Source organism: Manihot esculenta, chromosome 14, assembly GCF_001659605.2.
Source record: "Manihot esculenta cultivar AM560-2 chromosome 14, M.esculenta_v8, whole genome shotgun sequence".
Lineage (NCBI taxonomy): Eukaryota > Viridiplantae > Streptophyta > Magnoliopsida > Malpighiales > Euphorbiaceae > Manihot > Manihot esculenta.
Window position 1 is genome coordinate 28,006,313 of NC_035174.2, and position 18,736 is coordinate 28,025,048.

General features: G+C 33.9%; 2 protein-coding genes across 5 annotated transcripts; both read left to right on the plus strand.

Annotated features, from left to right (window-relative positions):
* The first annotated feature begins 2,797 nt into the window (after nt 1-2,797).
* LOC110600286 (probable serine/threonine-protein kinase SIS8) lies at nt 2,798-15,902 on the plus strand. Of its 4 annotated transcripts, XR_002485674.2 has the most exons (14): nt 2,802-4,142; nt 5,853-6,290; nt 7,400-7,503; nt 7,960-9,245; nt 9,337-9,377; nt 10,037-10,105; nt 11,025-11,125; nt 11,771-11,849; nt 11,957-12,055; nt 12,165-12,233; nt 12,321-12,370; nt 12,470-12,646; nt 15,309-15,664; nt 15,801-15,902. XR_002485674.2 is itself a non-coding variant. In XM_021737102.2 (13 exons), exons 1-13 carry the CDS (start codon nt 3,663-3,665, stop codon nt 15,454-15,456), a joined length of 3,141 nt encoding a protein of 1,046 aa, XP_021592794.1. In that variant the 5' UTR covers nt 2,802-3,662; the 3' UTR covers nt 15,457-15,902. The 4 variants fall into 4 exon arrangements, 2 of the variants coding, with proteins under 2 accessions (XP_021592794.1, XP_043806089.1); XR_006348417.1 differs by having other exon boundaries at nt 2,798-4,142; nt 12,453-12,646; nt 15,309-15,902; XM_021737102.2 differs by having other exon boundaries at nt 15,309-15,902.
* A 280-nt stretch (nt 15,903-16,182) lies between these two features.
* LOC110600288 (peptidyl-prolyl cis-trans isomerase FKBP17-2, chloroplastic) lies at nt 16,183-17,673 on the plus strand. Its single transcript, XM_021737104.2, has 3 exons — nt 16,183-16,721; nt 17,025-17,069; nt 17,175-17,673. Exons 1-3 carry the CDS (start codon nt 16,363-16,365, stop codon nt 17,524-17,526), a joined length of 756 nt encoding a protein of 251 aa, XP_021592796.1. The 5' UTR covers nt 16,183-16,362; the 3' UTR covers nt 17,527-17,673.
* The last annotated feature ends 1,063 nt before the right edge of the window (nt 17,674-18,736 follow it).

The following is an 18,736-nucleotide window of genomic DNA, read 5'->3' on the forward strand; positions in this document are numbered from 1 at the left end:
AAAAAATCTATTAGTTATAATTTTCATCAGAATCACCTAATAGTATGAATATTTAAAATTATAAAAAATAAATAAAGCATGTAAACAATTTAAACAATTCAATGCGGCAAATGATTTTTCTAACAAAAGGACTAAAGAGTTAAATTTTATAAAATACAAATAGGATGACTAAAGAATTGAATTTTATAAAATATAAAATCGTTTTAATTGAATGATTTTGAAATAAGGATGACTTAATTAATTTTATAAAAATTTAGGTACTTAATAGTAATTTGTTCTAAAATTTACTTGATTAGGTAAACTAAAAGTAAAACATGGCAGATAAATTTTTAGCTTTATTTAATTACTATTAATATTTTCTAGTCTAGTTAATCCAATTCTAATTTTTTATAAGAATTAAAATATTTTTGGACATGATTTTCTAAATAAATAGGCGTTGTATGAATATCATGTGCCTAAGGCTGTTTTGCTTTGTGTTTAAATCGAAAATCTAATGTAACTAATTTGGTATAGTGGAAGCCAAATCGATTTGATTTTATTTATAAGTTTAGTTTTTCATTTTTTAGTTAATTTAGCATAAAAAATTAAACTAATCGAACCGATTGATTTATCTTTTTTCTAAACTTTCGGTTATTTTTATTATCAGTATAAAAAATCTTTTTTTTTTCCTACACAACTCTTTATCTAACAATCTTGAAGTTTCACTTTCCCATCAAATTTTCCCATCAAATTTTATTATGGGGCCTCACCGTCATAACTACAATCACCTTACTTTTGTTAATGAACCTCACTCAAAGAAATCTTAGTAAGATGAAGGCACTCTCGTCTAAAACCCTAGAGTTGATGAAGCCCCTCAACATCATCCAACTCATGGTGATTGCATAGTAGATCTCGTCTCCCTCAATAAAAGCTTAATAAAGGTAGATAAAGCCATTCAATATCTTCTTTTAAAAAAAAAAGTCATTCGAAATCATCCCTTCGATTATAGCAGATATTATTAATTACTATGTTAGTTTGGTTTTTCAAAAATATATCACTTGAATTTTTAGTGTAATTAAATGATATTATGTTTTCATTGTTCTTCGATATTGAAAATTGAGATTCTGTTAATTTTTTAGATATACACGATTGTAGTAGTAATAGTTTAATTGTAGATAAATTTAAATTTTTTTATGAGATTTGTTTGAGAAAATTTGAAGATAAATTGTTAAGATTTTCTTTGATTGTAGAACTAATTGATCAAACTAAATCAATTTGATTTATTTCAATTTAATGTAATTTGGTTAGTTTTTTAAAACTAGTTTGGTTCATTTTGCACTAAATTATGATTCTATTTTTTGAGTTAAGTTTGATTTGGAATAAATTGTTGGATACTCCTCCATAAATTCAGCCAAACACGGTAGATATCTTTCATCGATTAGGTTGAATAATGTGATACTCTATTAAATTAGATAATTCAATATTTATAGTCCCGTTACTTTTTCTTTTAGTTAAATAAACAAATCCCTTTTTATTTCTCACGTGAATTTTCTTTTTACAAAATTGGTTGGATAAGAATTTCCTTTTTTTAACAATATTTTCTTTGTTGCCAAACACAAGAAAATTTTCCTTTCGGGTAGTAAAAATCATTCCAAATTAATGTGGAAAGTCAAGATTCTTTCCCTAATGCCAAAAGAGATCATAGTTGCTATCCTAAATGGCAAGCCAATCATATCCCTAATTTTATTCCGTTATCTTTCCCCATTGGATATTTGAGGCAATGTAAACAAAAATATTTATTTTTTAAAAGCATTATAAAATAATAATATTTTTACATTATAAATATATTATTTATTTTATAAAAAAATTACCACTTAAATTTTTATAATATAAAAAACTCATTAATAAATTTTTAAATTTTAAAAAATATATTAAAATATCACTAATATTTAAAAAATTCTACTAATTAATTTTTTTATTAATTTTATTTTTAAATATTTTATTATCTAGTCCTTATAATTTTAAAAATTTATTAATTCATCCCTTAATTTTTTAAAAAATCTATCAATTAGTCTATCCGTATTAGGGCATTTCAAATTTTTTATAATATTTAATAAATAAAATTAACGTAAAAATTATATTTTAATATATTTTTTAAAATTAATAAATTAACTAGTTAACTAGTGAATTTTTATATATTATATAACTAAATAATAATTTTATCTTTTTTTGAGTCTACATAAATGATTTATTAATATTATAATAAGTGCCAAGGTTTAAAAAAATACTAATAATTTTATTTTTAATTAAAACTTGCTTTTTTGAATGAGAAATTAATATGAATTTATATATATTGGTAATTTTGACTTAAAAGAAGATATCAATACATTAAAAAAATTAATTAACGTAGTAGGAATTATGTGATTATTATAATGAAAGGTCAAAATCATTTAAATTAGACAAGTTTTCTGAAATTAGGGAATTCCAATCCAAGCAATAAAATTAGAAAAAAAAATTAAGAAATAAGAAAATAGAGAGATCGAAAAACTCCTATGGAAAAAAAATACTTTTTGGATATTATTTAAAGATTAAAATTATTTGAAGTTATTATAATTAAAATAATATTATATTTAATTTTCAAGAATATAATTTTTTTTCTCAATTATATATATATATATATATATAGTCCATGAGCTGCAAAAGCAGCAATGCAATGCAAAACGACAAAATTAAAAGGAAAAGGATGAAAAAAAAATTGTAAAAGGAAAAAAGTGGAGAGTCTCATAAAAACACCATCTTTCTCTCACCAACTTGCACATTCAATATTCCATTCTTCGCACAAATTTCCAACTCATGCCTCCACCATGGCTTCGGACTTTGGGACTCCAATCTCACCAAGAGAGAGGACACTGGTAGTATTTCTTTAGGACCCTTTTAGAGAGAGAGAGATCCAGCCAGGGCCAGTTGAGTTGGGTTGAGTAGAGTTTTGTGGGTGTTAGTCACTGTTTTGCCACCGAATTAACCTTTTAATGGGGCCGTGAAATCCTTGTGCCTCAAAAACTACAAGTGGGTCATTGAGGTCCTACTCTCTCCCACTTGTTGGTCTTTGCTGTCTCTGCTGCTCTGCATCTCTTAACTTTTTTCAAAACTAACCCCTCTTCTCTCTTTTCTATGTGCTATCTTCCTCCCTGAGTCCAAACAAAGATCTATCTTTTTCACTATCTGGGTATTGGTTTATTCTTGTTCTAGATTACAAGGATCATAGTTTTCTTGATGGTACTATTGGCTGTTCTGTGCATGCATGCCAGTGGGCTATGCGTTTGAGTATAAATTCTGTTTCTTTGTGTTATCTTCAAGAATAAGGTTGTTGTCGTTCTTGTTGTTTTGTGAAAAGGAGGCTGTTATCTTTCAATTCAAGCATCTGGGTGTTCTTGATATTGAGAAAGCTGTACTGGGTATTTCTTGAAGTGAGTATTGCGGCTCTTGGATTTGATGGGTTGATTTTGGGGTCAGCTGTGGGTGTGAATCAAAAGGGGCTTTTTGGATTTGGTTCAACCTTTTATTTTCTGAGTTGGTATTTTTTACTGATTAAGTTTTCATGCTTGGTCCAAGACAATGGAGAGGTTTATGGCCAGATTTTTATTTCTTTAGCATTGAACGATTCAAGAACTTTGGGAAATAATATGAAGAACTTTCTTAAGAAGCTCCACATCATGCCTAGTCAATCACATGATTCAGAGGGTTCAAATTCATCAAGGGGCAATAAGTCCATTGATGTATCTTCCCCTGATAGGCTTTTGCCCTCTAGGTCCAATGAGCATAAAACCTTCTCAGGTATTTCCAATTGGTTGAATTCTGTTGCTAATAAAAAAAGTCCTAGTCCACCATCATCTTCAAATGTGACTAGAGGAGAGAGGACCGAACCATCTGATTCGATTAGTAGTAGTGGTTTGGATGTCGTTTCTGATCCTGCCAGGCGTGATTCAGGGTCTTCTACGTCAAGGGATCCTGAAATTGAGGAGGAATATCAAATTCAGCTGGCTCTGGAGTTGAGTGCTAGAGAGGATCCTGAGGCAGTTCAGATTGAGGCTGTTAAGCAAATAAGTTTGGGCTCTTGTGCTCCGGAAAATACTCCAGCTGAAGTTGTTGCTTATAGATACTGGGTAAGTTTGTCTTTTTATTCTCACCTCTCCAATCTATCAATTTCAAAATATTGGTTCTCACAATCTGAATACTTGAAATTCTTACTGAGAAAATATTTTCTTAGTCAATCATTAAGTAATTCCAGTATGATCTAATTGCGAAGTCAACTCCTCTATGGTAAAGTGTGTATGATAAGTTTTGTGACATGGAGATATTCATCTTATCATTCTGCAAACGCCTTAGATGTTGCCAATAAGCTTCTTAAAATGGTTTCAGTGCATTGGATGCTTATGCAATGCAATTGTATTTAGTTCACAAATGGGATTGCACTCAACATAATAGATGTACTTGTGCAGAGTGAAAGGATATAAGTAGTAGGAGAAAAGAAGCGGGAAGATAGAGCTGATGGATTAAAGAGGTAAATAAGAATTTGATATTTTGTCTGGTTATGGCCTGCATGATCCTGGATGGATAAAAAATGAAGGAGAAAGATCCATGTAAGCTACCTCAATTGGATTGGGACTGGACCTTTGTTGGGTTGAGCGTTTAGGCTTAAAAACTGGAGTTCGGATCAAGGCCAATATCATCTTTTACAAGTCTAGAGATGCTTGTTCTTCTACAATTTCTGTACCTTTAACAATTTTTTTTGAAAAAAATTGTAACTGGCAATGTATATTGTTAGTCTGTTATTGTACAGCCTGCCGCTTCATAACCTTTAGCTATTTGCAAAATGTGGATTCTCTGCAAAGAGGAAAAGCAAAAGGAAAGGATTGAGACTTTATCTTCTGATGAACAGAAAACATTTTATAAATGATAGAATCTTGCAGAAGAGGAAGAGAAGGAGTGGATGGCAAGTGGCACCTATTGATCATTTATATGTGAAGCTATGGTTGTTAAGCTGGTGGAGTATTTGACGTCTGATCATGTCCTATTTCCTCATCTATCACTGGAAATTTGCTAATATTTGAAATTGGTTATTTCAAATGAACTTCTATTTTATGCTCATGTTTTTAATAACATTGCAAAAGAGTTGGTCATTTTGGTCAACATCATCTGAACCTCCTTTATTCGGTTATTCAATTTCTCTTGGCTAAGTGGTTTATGATTAAAGTATCATTGAGAAAAAAAAAAGTCTTGAGGCGTGTTATTATTGGAGCACACATTATGAAGAAGATATTTGATGGTCCATTGTCCTCAAAATTGGAGAAGATGGATTCAAATATTGGGGTAATGGAAGACAAATAGGATTTATATATTCACAAGCATGCATTGTCAACTTTCAAGGATTGACCTATTGTTAATACAAATCAAGTAGATAGAAGTTTATGCTTCTATATATTTCCTTTACTCAACCTGGAAAGCCCAGTAAAGTAATGAAAGCATTTTTTTTGCCTCCTGTCTTTTTTGTCGGTATGGGTTTTAATATCCTTTCTCAAGGCTAAAACTACAAGAAGCATACATTCTCTTGGCTTTAGAAATTAGAGGTTGTATTCAGCATAAAGTAGCAGTGAAGTGAATCAATTAATTGACTATATGTTCTTCAGTTTATTCATTAAGATAATTTCTTGTCTTCACTATTTGCTTATAGTATTGATTTTGAGGTGAATAGGAAAACTATATGATGTAAACTAGAATTATTCGACTATTTGACCCTTTTCTGAACTTTTCTTATTTTCATGTTTATTCCTTTCTAACCAATCTCATATCGTAGATTTATCCATGCTTCACAGAATTACAATGTTCTTGGCTATGATGACAAGATATTGGATGGTTTTTATGACCTGTATGGAATTTTGACCGAGTCCACATCAGAACGAATGCCTTCTCTCGTTGATTTGCAAGGAACACCAATTAAAGATGGTGTCAGCTGGGAAGCAGTGCTAGTGAATAGGGCTGCTGACGCTAACTTGTTGAAACTTGAGCAGAAGGCACTAGAGATGGCAGTCAAGTCAAAGTCTGAATCTCTAGTTTTCATGGATAGAGATTTTGTGCGGAAGCTTGCTATTTTAGTTTCTGATTACATGGGTGGATCAGTCGGCGATCCTGACAACATGACAAGAGCATGGCGGAGTCTTAGCTACAGTTTGAAAGCAACACTTGGTAGCATGGTTTTGCCCCTTGGTTCTCTTACAATTGGATTGGCCCGTCATCGTGCATTAATGTTCAAGGTACTTGCTTTCACGATTTACATTGTGTACACTCAGATGCACCTAGTCTAGTGTGCTAATATGGCATTTATGTGACAGATGAACCTGCTGAATCTATATTCAAACCTTTTTTTTTCAGATGATAGTTACAGAATATTTGCTTGAGCATATTTATTATGCTCTTTCTATTTGTCAGTAGAATCACAAACTTGCTGGTAGGAGAAACTTGAAGGAATGGAAGGGAAAGGATGGAAGAGAAGAAAAATGACTAAAAGGGCTACATTACTCAGTATCTATCATCTCTTACATAATACATAGTGCATATTCATAATGAAAAATTACCAAGATATAGATCTTTAAATTTAGGAAGACACATCCCTTAAATTAAGGAGACACTTCTAATTGACCAATCCTAGCTCTCTAAAACTCAGCAGATAAAAATATAGTGCTTTTACATTTCTGAAGCAAAATTAGGTTCTGTGAGATGGTGATGGTGCTGAAAACCTTTTCCTAAGTTGGTCCTAGTTTCTAAAACTTTTGTGGATGGCTTGTCTTGCTGAAGCTATAATGGTTTTTTTTCCTAGGAAGTCTATTCAGTCCTTTGGTTTTGTTAATCTTCAATTTTTCGAGACCTACTCAGAAAATTTACACAAAATAATCACTGGTCATTTCTTCTCATATGGGTGGAACGTATGTTTTGTAAATTTCTGGTTCTTGCTATCTTAAGCATTGTACTTCACGAGCCAGTCATTGTCAAGTTAGAGGTGTAGAGTGATCACTTCCACTTACTGTTGTTAACAGCATTTGTTGTTTGCAGCTCCTATCAAGTCATTGAGGGATGTTGTGCAAATATTTTAGCAGTTTATCTGCTCACTTGTGAAATTTTTTCATAAATTTAGCAGCTTTCTAAAACAAGTTTATTTTATCTTGTAAAAATTGTTTTGATAATTGCACTTTTTTTCACTGAAGTAAAACTGTTGGTCAAATTTCTTGCCTGATTATTAGAGCCTCTTGTTTCCCTCACTCCATTAGAACTATATTTCTCTTTGTCAGTTTGGCTGCAGTTTTCATTTTGTCTCTCAACTAATTTCTTTTCTTTTTTGTACCTACTGCTTTTTGGGGTTATGCAGGTTTTGGCTGACAGCATAGGTGTTCCATGCCGACTGGTAAAAGGTCATCAATACACTGGTTCTGATGATGTTGCCATGAATTTTGTAAAGATTGATGATGGAAGGTAATTACAGTTACAACTTTCTATTTCATTTTATTTCCTTTTTCCAATGATGACTATTTTTCTCGTGGTTTTGTTATTTTTTAAGTCAGCTGGATTATTTAGGATTTAGTTCACTGTTTGCTCTGCAACAGAACATGATCTATCTTGCAAATGTGAGCTGCTATACTGTTAAGACTTCTTTTCAATGTTTAATTCTCATAAGTAGGTTAAGCTATCATATCTTAGTTTAAGAAACCAGGTATTTGGCTATTCATAGATGGGATTCTTGGAAAAGGCAACTTCATCATGTTGGACATATCTTTATGTATTAGCGTTGGTTTTGAGGTTGTTGCTAGCATTAATGGTCAAATATCAGCTCTGGAGATCTCAGAGAAGGGAAATTTTCCTCTAAAATTTTAATTTATTCATTTAGAAACATTGAATTACTTATTAAGTTGATGGATGGCATGGTTTCAGGGAATACATTGTTGATTTAATGGCAGACCCTGGAACACTTATTCCTTCTGATGTTGCTGGATCACATGTAGAATATGAGTCGTCTTTCTTTTCTGCTAGTCCTTTGTCTCGAGACATTGACTCATCTCATAGAGCTTCTTCTAGTAGTGGGTTAGCTAGTTCTTTTGAAGAACATTCGGATGCTGGGACCTTGGAGAAGAGATCCAGAATCAGGAATGTTGCAGCTGCAGGAAAACAATCTGATGAGAAGTGTGAATTTCATGAATTTGCAAATGTGCCCAGTATAGTTAAAGGTGAAGAAGAAGCCAAGTCGTCCTTAGATGATTCTAAGAAACCTTCCAATGCAGAGAAGGTGATGGTGCGGGAGAGTCCTGGAAGGCCTAGTTATACTCATGCTCATGCAAGATCTCCTTCATGGACTGAAGGTGTTAGCTCTCCAGCTGTACGTAGAATGAAAGTCAAAGATGTTTCACAATACATGATTGACGCAGCCAAAGAGAATCCACAGTTGGCCCAGAAACTTCATGATGTGTTACTGGAAAGTGGTGTTGTTGCTCCCCCTAGCTTGTTTACTGAAATTTATCATGAGCAGTTAGATGGATCAACTACTGAGGCCAAATCCCCTATAGAAAATAAGGATGACTACAAACAGAAGAGTGAAGCATGGCATATGAAAGATCAAGATGATCTTGGTCCTGCTCGATTTTTGCCCCCTCTGCCTCATTACAGATTGCATTCTAAAGCAAGTCCTGCTTTTAACCAACCTGAGCAACTTAAACCTGTGGAAGGTTTAGGGGTCAATTATCCTTTTGATATGAGAGAGGTCACTGGACAAACCGTATCTTCGCAGTCTGAAGTAACTCCTGTAAGTTATGTGCAAAAAGTTCCTGTTGCTGCAGCAGCAGCAGCTGCTGCAGCTGTTGTTGCATCTTCTATGGTTGCTGCTGCAGCAAAGTCAAGCACTGACTCAAACCTTCCTGTAGCAGCTGCTGCCACTGCAACTGCTGCAGCTGTTGTGGCAACAACTGCGGCTGTCAGTAAGCAGTATGAGCAGTGTGCACGAAGTGATGGAGATGCAAATAATTCTGGTTATGAGCCAAAAGGTAGTGGGGACCGTGGTAGTGGGGGCCAAGAACGTGATGCTTTAGGAGAAACTTCAGAAGGCGAAAAAACATTGAATAGATCAGTTGGCAGTGAAAGTTCAAAGTCTGATGCAGCACTAGATGATGTTGCAGAGTGTGAGATTCCATGGGAGGAAATCACCTTGGGTGAACGCATTGGACTTGGTACTGGCCTCTGACTATTCTATCAATGCAACCCTGACTATTGCTTTATACTTAGATACATTTCATACTTGTTGTGTTCTTTGTTTTGCAGGATCATACGGGGAGGTATATCACGGAGACTGGCATGGAACTGTGGGTGTTCTCGTGTCAATTAAACTTTTTCATGATTTTATAATTTTTGTTCTGCATATGTGCCAAAATGTTTAATGTTCATAATATGCTTACTTTGGAGATGGCTAACCAACATGAAGCATGCCAGAAAATGTGACATTAGGTTTGAAGAATTCTCTTCTTTCTAGAGGAGCTGGCACCAGTAAATATGCAGACTTACTATTAGGTGGAAAGCCATAAAGGCTTTTTTTTTTTTTAAATACGAGTGAAGAAACTAAACGTGGCAGGTTTATGCAATGGCTTTAAATATGAAACAAAAAGAATTTAGCAAAAGTTGTTATTATCTATCTGAAAAACCAAATGTGCAAGGTGTTACCTGATTTACATAAAAACAATTTAAGACCTGTCTTTCCCAAACTGTTGGGGAACATGTTCTCTGGGCAATCATTACATCTTGCTGTTGTTTTTCATTTTAGGAATTGTATTTTGGAGATTATCAATCTTTTAGTTTCTTAAATTCTTAGAACATGAGCTAGGATGCAGGTTTTACTTAAAGGAAAAGGTTATGGGTCAAAGTTCAATGTTCAGCACTTGTTTGTATAATGGATCATGGATAAACTAGATCAATCGAATTTGTCATCTGCTAATAATTCTAACTGTTACCATTTTGTTTTTAATAGGAAGTGGCTGTGAAGAGGTTCCTGGACCAAGGTATTTCTGTTGAATCACTTGAAGAATTCAGAAGTGAGGTACAAACTCTTCTTTGTTCTTTTTCCTATCTTAGAATTGCTGATATTATGATCCTCTAAGGGAAGGCATGGAAGAATATTCCTACAGTTCTACTTGTTTGTTAGAAATGCCCCTTGTATTAATTTCTATCTTATAAATGATGCCATGTCCGAGCTGCATCCTTCGTATGCCCCTATTATTTCTAGACTATATGATGCTGTAAAGCATCTTGGATACTGTTATTGTAGTTGATCAGATACCATAAGTATCAAGATGAAGGGGCTTAGGAAATAACTATTCTAGTTTAAGTAGATTTTCTTGAAACTTAATGATGGAGGAAGAATATAAGTTGTAAGCAACATAAAAATTCTCTTCGAGTTCACTTTTGGATGTGTATTCTTTTGGCTCTGTTATCTTTGTGACAGAATGGTTTGCTCCCAATTGTTAGTCCTTTCATCTTCAGTGAAGGTGAAATTCTCACTTAGGTCTGCAGTGCACCTTTGCCAATAAGTCGACACTGTTTTCTATGACCTTAGGATTCAAGTTAAACTGTTTTATTGGAGGTGCCTTCATTTGACATTTATATGCCTTACTCATTCATGCATGTTTGGAATTTGAAAATTAACATACATTGGTTGTCGGAAAAATCTGCTATGCTGTTAAATTTGCTTCCAATTGTTATTTGCTTGAATTCAGCTCTTTGATTAAAATATTTATTGCAAAATGATTCAATTCTGCAGTTATCAACAAGTGGGTTTAGAATTACTGTCATTTTATTTTTCCTTGCTCAAATATTATATCGTAGCTTTGCTAAATTTCACATTGTGTTTTTATGCGTCTACATTAGATATTATGGATAAATTTGTCCATCTTATCGTGATATCTTTGAAGCATGAGAATTTTATTAAATAGCCAATTTACTTGTGATTTGAATGCAAGGTTCGAATCATGAAAAGGCTCAGACATCCCAATGTGGTTCTTTTCATGGGAGCAGTAACTCGTGCCCCAAATCTTTCAATTGTTACAGAGTTTCTTCCTAGGTATGTTGCCATGCTCCCATTTCTTTTCTCTTTTTCCCCCTCAAATACATTTTGGAATCCAAAGTTTTGGGATTTTATTATCATTTAAGGGAACAATGTGAGTTAACTGTGCTCTATAAGCAGAAACATCATAACCTTGGAGGACTGAACTGATTAAAACTTTCAACATAAGTTATAGTTTAATGCAATGGCTAATATGTTTAATAACTATCACAGGTCATTGCCTAATTATGAGTTATTTCAGGTTCTTATCAAGTATATATTTGTAGAGTGAATGACGGGAGTGAAATAATTAAACCTGTAAGATAACCGGATGAACTTCATAATGATCATGATGGGTCATGGGTTACCAAAATGTTAATGATCAAGGAATATTAGTTTTTGGATTTCTGTGTCAGAGTTGCTCATCTTTCACCTCCATTTTGCATGTTATTATTTTTAAATATGTCCATTTAGATGCAGAGTGGTGGTTGTTTCTTTGGGCTCCATAATTTGGCCTACTGAACAGATTATTATTTTATGTTTCCATTCCATGCATGTTTAACAATAGTATACAGTGCCTTTCAAATCTCATTGGAGTTGCTGTCTTTCTTTATCTAATATTCATGTTAATGGGAGTATTGAGGGTTGATTTATATTTTGCAGAGGTAGTTTGTATAGACTAATCCACAGGCCTAACAATCAATTAGATGAGCGGAGACGTTTGAGGATGGCCCTTGATGCTGTATGATTTTCTATTCATGCTTTATCTAAATATTAGTTGGCACGCTTCTTTTTTTTCTTCTTCTGTATTGATTGGAGATTTTTTTTTCTATATGACTGAACTTCCAGGCTCGAGGAATGAATTATTTGCACAACTGCACTCCAATGATAGTACACCGTGATTTAAAGTCCCCAAATCTTCTGGTTGATAAAAACTGGGTAGTGAAGGTACTCTTGTCTTTTCATGGAGACCATGAAATCTTTCAACATGCCCTTCCACCCAGATTATTTCCCAAGTCTAAGCGAGCATTATTTGAAACTTTTTGCCTGTCTTTAGGTTTGTGATTTTGGGCTATCGCGAATGAAGCACAGCACATTTCTCTCTTCAAGGTCAACTGCAGGGACGGTAAGCTACACTAGTATTTGGTCCTTCTCTCATAATTATTTATTTTTATAATTTTCTTGGTATCATTTGCTGCATTATTGCCTTCAGGCTGAGTGGATGGCCCCAGAAGTGCTAAGAAATGAACCTTCAGATGAAAAGTATGCAAATTCTCTTTCCCACTTGGTGTTCTTGGTATTTCTTTTTGGAACCTTGTTAAATTTTCATCATAGTAATATAAAGTGAGGATCAATATGCAGGTGTGACGTTTATAGTTTTGGGGTTATACTATGGGAACTCTGTACATTGCAGCAACCATGGGGGGGAATGAACCCAATGCAAGTTGTTGGTGCTGTTGGATTTCAACAACGACGTCTTGACATTCCAGATAGTATGGATCCAGTCATTGCAGATATTATTAGGAAATGCTGGCAGACGTGAGTATTTGGTCTTTTATTCTGAATATTCTGTTTTTTCTTTAATTTTATTTATTTATTTTTCAAATTTTAATATTGTGGTTTTGCCAAATATTATTGGTTGCCTTATCTTGCATGACTGTACTATCAACAATTTCTACTGCACTAGATGCTATACTTATAATAATGTTGGAACTTGCAGCTTGAAGAGACATGTAGATACAAATGCCTGTGGTTTCCATTTTCTAGTTTATAGGTCTTTGTTTCTTTTTTCCTTTGCTTTTCTCCTTTTATCTAAATTATTTTATACTTCTTTTCCCCCAAAAAATGCTGATATAGGCAAAATAGTTAAAAAAATGCATCCCCTTGAAAATTTCAATAAGCTAGATAACCCGTTACTCCTTAGTAACGAGTCTATTCTGTTTGTCCTCAAAAGTTGGAGATAGTATCTGCAATGTAGGCCTTGAAACCTAAATGCGAATGTGTTCTTTTTTGAGCTTCTCAAGTTAAGCTGGTCAAGGTTTTCATCTCTTTAAGCTGTGGGGAAGAGTTGGATTAAGAAAAACATGTTCATAAATTCCTAGTACAATAAGCATTTCTATTTCTACCTTGCGATAGAGAAAGGAACTTAAATAATTCAACATTGAATTTAATTTAGGATACACATCTCAGAGAAATGCTTATCATGCTAAAACTAGCAGTTTACAGGCTCAATTTCATGCAAGGAAAGAGAATAAACACCAAAAAATTGCAATAACCATTGAAAGATGGCTAAGTATAGCCCCAGGAACTCGTCCCATGCACAAAACCATTCTGCCTCAAAAGATGATAAATCCTCAGCTGCCTTTCACCTGCAACCTTCCTCCACATCTACTCATCATCCTCTCCTTCTGTCCCCATCCAGATATCAAAGAAACCGGTTCTTCCTCTGATGTCCAACTCGACTTTTTCTTTCAGCCCAACCAGTAAAATACTTCTGCTTTCGATTCTGTACTTAGAATACACTTAGGAATGTCCTCGCGCCAGGGCCTTTATTTCCCTTCCTATCGCTTTATAAAACCAACTATTTATATTGACTTCAGCCAAAAGAAGTCATTTGTCCAAATTGTTCAATTTATGGTGATAGTAAAACTCAAAAGCTTTAAGACCAGCACAGTTGGGTTGTCTGTATAGAACCATTTTCTACACTCCACTAAGTCGAGGGAATTTATCATGACATTTTGAGCTATATAAAATCGGAAAAAAAAACCCTTGAACTGCAAGTCACTAGATGCTATTCAGTATTGCCTATGGTATAATGTGAGTGATGGCAACATACACTGACTTGTTCCTTAGACTGTGCCTTGTGTGCCTAGGCAATGTCTTAGACCATATTATTAAGGGAAAAATATTAATTAGTACCTGTCACAGGGAACTCATTAGTTAGTGCTTTTATTTTGAAAATTACATCATTAAAATGTTTGAGGTTTTAAAATATCTACTAAGTACTCCCTCCGTTAGTTTTAGTTATATATTTACTATTTAGTCCTTGTGATATAGAAGAACTCATCCATAGTTAATCCCTCAGTTTTTAAAAAAAAGTCTATTAATTAGGTTCTCTATATTGATGACATTTTAGACTTTTCTCTAACATTGAAAGGCTAAAATTAATGAAGAGACTAATTATTAGACTTTTTAAAATATTAAAAATGTTTTCATGTATTTTTCAAAATTGAGAAGTGAGTTTTTCTATACTTTAGGGATTAAATAGTAATTTTTTCTATTATTAAAGGCAAGGAACCATGCCTGATCAAGTCTGATAAACTCTTCTCAATTCATGACATCACATGATGATAAATTTATTCAAATACCAGAGCAAAAAAGGATATTTTTCCGTCTAGTTCCCCTAAGTCTCTTCCCCACTCCTCTCTCCCTTTCCAAAATGTTCCAATGTGCTATATATGTACTTGCCTATTATCTGTATGCTGTAGCTGATGTAGTTGTCACTCAGAATGCTTTCACAGTTTCATATTGGCCTCAAAGTTGAAAGTCGAAGTAATTTAGAGATTGACTTTTAATTATAATGGATTTATGGTTCGTTAATGCTTTAGCTGACAATTTGACTGTTACAACAGGCTTCTTTCAAATACACACTGCTAATTGAAAGACTAGTGCAATTTGGATTCTGTTAGTGCCTTTATTACCTTGGCCTTTTATTCTCTATTATCAACAAGTTGTATTTTAAACTGTACCTTGCAGGTAAATGGCTTTGTATCTCCTAGTGTAAATGCCCCTGAAAGCCCTGCCAGTCTTCGTGTTCTCCTCTTTGTAGATGAATGCGCTCCTGCTTTTTTAAATCACTAACTATTTTCTTTTCTTCTTTTGTTTACTAAAAAGGAAGTGTTGAAATCTGACATGTCAAAACCAGTGTAGCACGGGAACTTCTATTTCCTCTGCAGCCGCAAAAGATCTGATTTTTCAATTTTTCTTTTTGTGCATGAAAGAATACATGTAATTAGCAAAATGCACATCGCCTAGAATTGTGGTCAATTACATGCCGTAGCTAGTGAAAATATCATGGACATAGAGCTTACTTGCTTTGTGCTTTGCATGCTCTGTTCCATAGTGTGATTCTTGGATTTGTTGTATGTTTAGTTGGTCAAGTTGATATAAGATTAACTTTTGGCCTCATTGTAAATTGTAGGGACCCGAGATTGAGGCCAACATTTGCAGAGATAATGGCTGCTTTGAAGCCATTACAGAAGCCTATAACTGGTGCACAAGCGCTGAGACCAAGTTCATCTACGAGAGGTGGACATGAGAAAGGTCAGCAGTCGCGAGAAGCAGAATAGCAGGCAGGCTAATTGAACAAGTTATGATGAAGTCGAACTTCAGCTAGTCGGACTGCCAAAAACATGGAGGCAAATTATGGACTGTCTGTGACAAGAATGCGCATCGAACTGTGAAAATATAGAGGAATATATGGACTGTTTGGGACAAGAATTTGAAAGAGATTGATCGAAGATCATGAACCAACATACGCTCCAATTTGAGATGATTGTGATTCTTTTTTCAATGTTTCCCTTTTTCTTCTCTTGTATTCTTGTGCAGCAATCCTCAAAGTGTATTTGTTTGTAGAAAGAAAATCCATTTGAAATTGTTGTAATCAATGTTGTGTTTTTTCTTGTGCTTACAGTTTGATACCAAGCAAATACAAACTGAAGAAAGCAGTTGGAAAAACTTTTCTTCTATGAAGAGTGATGCAGTAGATTTACTTGCAAGCTTGGCTAGATCAAAATGATGCCATTTTGTTGCTGATAAGGAATCTGATGAAGGGTGGGGAATATTGTCCAAGTATCAATATTTTCCATCATTTTCTCTTGGAAAGTTTCCTAGAGCTATTGATCAAGTTTGAGTGAACTGTCACAAGTCCTCAAAATTGATACAGGTCATGTGTCTGGCTCCTGAGTTAATCTCTAAAACATGGTGCTTAGGTTTTGCAATCTTAGATTAGATAAAGAAAAAGAGAGTTTAAGTCTATGACAGGGATAAGGGAATTTTTCTTTTGGGTTTCCCTGCAGCCAAACAGCTTCATAAAAAGGTTTAGAAAGTGAGAGGAAGAGACCCCATCATTTAAAATCCATCACATGCATGGATAAGGTAGGGACCAGCTACTGCTATGTTATTTCAAAGATAATCATCTTTTTCTATCTCACATCCTAATATCTACAGAAAGAAACTATCAATAAGCCTGAAAGATGGCTACCTTGTTTGGCTCTCCACCATTCCTCTCTCACCCGTTAACCAGAACTAATCACATCTCTTCCTCGTCACAAACGCCGCCGCCTCCATCCACTCCACCTTCACAACCACAACCTCCACCGTCGCCGCAGCTAAGCACGAGCTTATCTGAGCAGCCGACACCAGTCTTCTCTGCTAAAGTGCAAGAACAGAAGAAATCTACCAAAGTTGAAAGCACTGACTGGATAGCTTCCACATTAACAAGGCGTTTTGGTCTTGGTGCTGGCCTTGCTTGGGCTGCTTTTCTTGCAGTTGGTGTGGTCTCTGAACAGATTAAGACCCGACTTGAAGTCTCCCAACAAGAAGCAAATACAAGGTCTGAAATCTAACTTCTCTATATATCCATTTCATTCTCTTACCTTTGTGAAACTTGTGTCTACAGATTATATACAAGTTTTCCAACATTCCATTAATTAGTCTGCTTCTGCAAAGAACAGTAGGATGGCTTTAATTCTCGGAAATTAGTATATATCTAAAAAACAATCCATAAAATACACGTATTATATTTAAGAAAGTATTTTGCTCAACTGCAACTGATAATATTTTGATACTTTTCACAGTTCAAATGGTAGACTTAGTCTTAAAATGAGCTTTTCCTAACTAGTTCACTGTTTTGCAGAGATGTAGAGAAGGAAGAAGAGGTGTTATTGCCTAATGGCATAAGGTACACACACTTGGACAATGTCGCCAAAGAGTGGTTGTTGAAATATATAACGTTGTCTTATATATACATAACGTCTGTGACTGTATACATGTATTTTTGAAACAGGTACACTGAGTTGAGAGTTGGTGGTGGAGCTTCTCCAAGGGCAGGGGATTTGGTGGTGATTGAGCTAAAGGGAAAAGTAGAAGAAAGTGGAAAAGTGTTTGTTGATACATTTGGAGAGAAGAAGCCTTTGGCTCTGGTAATGGGTTCAAGGCCTTACAGTAAAGGAATATGTGAAGGTATAGAATATGCACTGAGAAGTATGAAGGCAGGAGGAAAAAGGAAAGTTATAGTTCCAGCTAATTTAGGGTTTGGAGAGAATGGTGCTGATTTAGGTCCTGATGTGCAAATTCCACCATTTGCTACTCTTGAGTATATTGTTGAGGTTGAGAGAGTTTCCATTGCACCTGCATGATTTTTTTTTCTTTTTCTTTTTCTTTTTCACCAAACATCTCTGAGAAAATACTTATCATTTTAAGAATATATTTTCTCTATATTTCATGAATATAGAGAATGGTAGAATTTCTCAAAAATTTATATATATAGTTGCTTTTCTTTTTTATTTCTCTCTATTTTTTTGAATTGGACAGTATAATTGGACCTGCAGAATGAAATAAAATGGTGAGAGATCCACAGTATAATTTGACTAAGAAAATAAAAATATGATTACTGGTTTGGTTTAATTTTATTTATGTATTTATTATGAATACTGAATTTAATACATTTTTATGACTATCGGATTTCATTCACTCTGGATCAGACCGGAATCGAAAAAATAGAGTCGGTCCAAAACCCGTGAAGTCCTTTAAGCCGAACAATCCGGCTCCTCAGGTCTCTAGAAACATGGGGCATGACATACCCAATCACTTCGCAGCTTTTTTTGCATGCGTGTCGAAGGAATTAAATGGCCGTCTGGCGTGAAGAAGGCGTCTGACACTTTCGTACATACGGACTTGCGTGACAGAGACAGGTGGCACTATAGCAGAGAGGCTTAGACATCACTGACAGATAAATAGAAAAGAATAAAATGAGAGAAACACATTCTATCCATCTAACTCACAAAAATACTGTAAATTTTATTTTTTGAATGTCAACTTTATTTTCTAGATGTGAGAGCATTAATTTTTAAACTTTTTATTAAATTACTCCAAATTAATTTATTTTAAAATTTTAAGCTAAATTTCTTGATTTAAATTAAAAATCAAAAAGTCAATTTCTTGGTTTAGAATCTCAATCTGATTTTTAGGTTAATTGAATTCAAATTAAAACTGTTGGACCAATTTAAATAATAATAATAATAAATAATAGAGTAAAATTGAATTTTGTATTAAAGCCTATATTTAAATATGTGAAAAATAGAAGGGAAGGAAAATAATTATGGAAAATAATGAAGGGAAACAAAATAATTTTTATTTTCCTTTGGTTACTTTCTCTTCAATTTAGAGAGAAAATAAGAAAAAAAATATTTTTATTTTAAATATATATATATACCTCTACATGAACAATAAAAAGAATAAAAAAAATATAATAGTAAATTTAAAAACATATCATTATTTTTCTTTCCTCTTTTATTTCTAAATGAAGGAAAATAATTTTTTTTTTCGTTTATTTTATTTTTTAAAAAT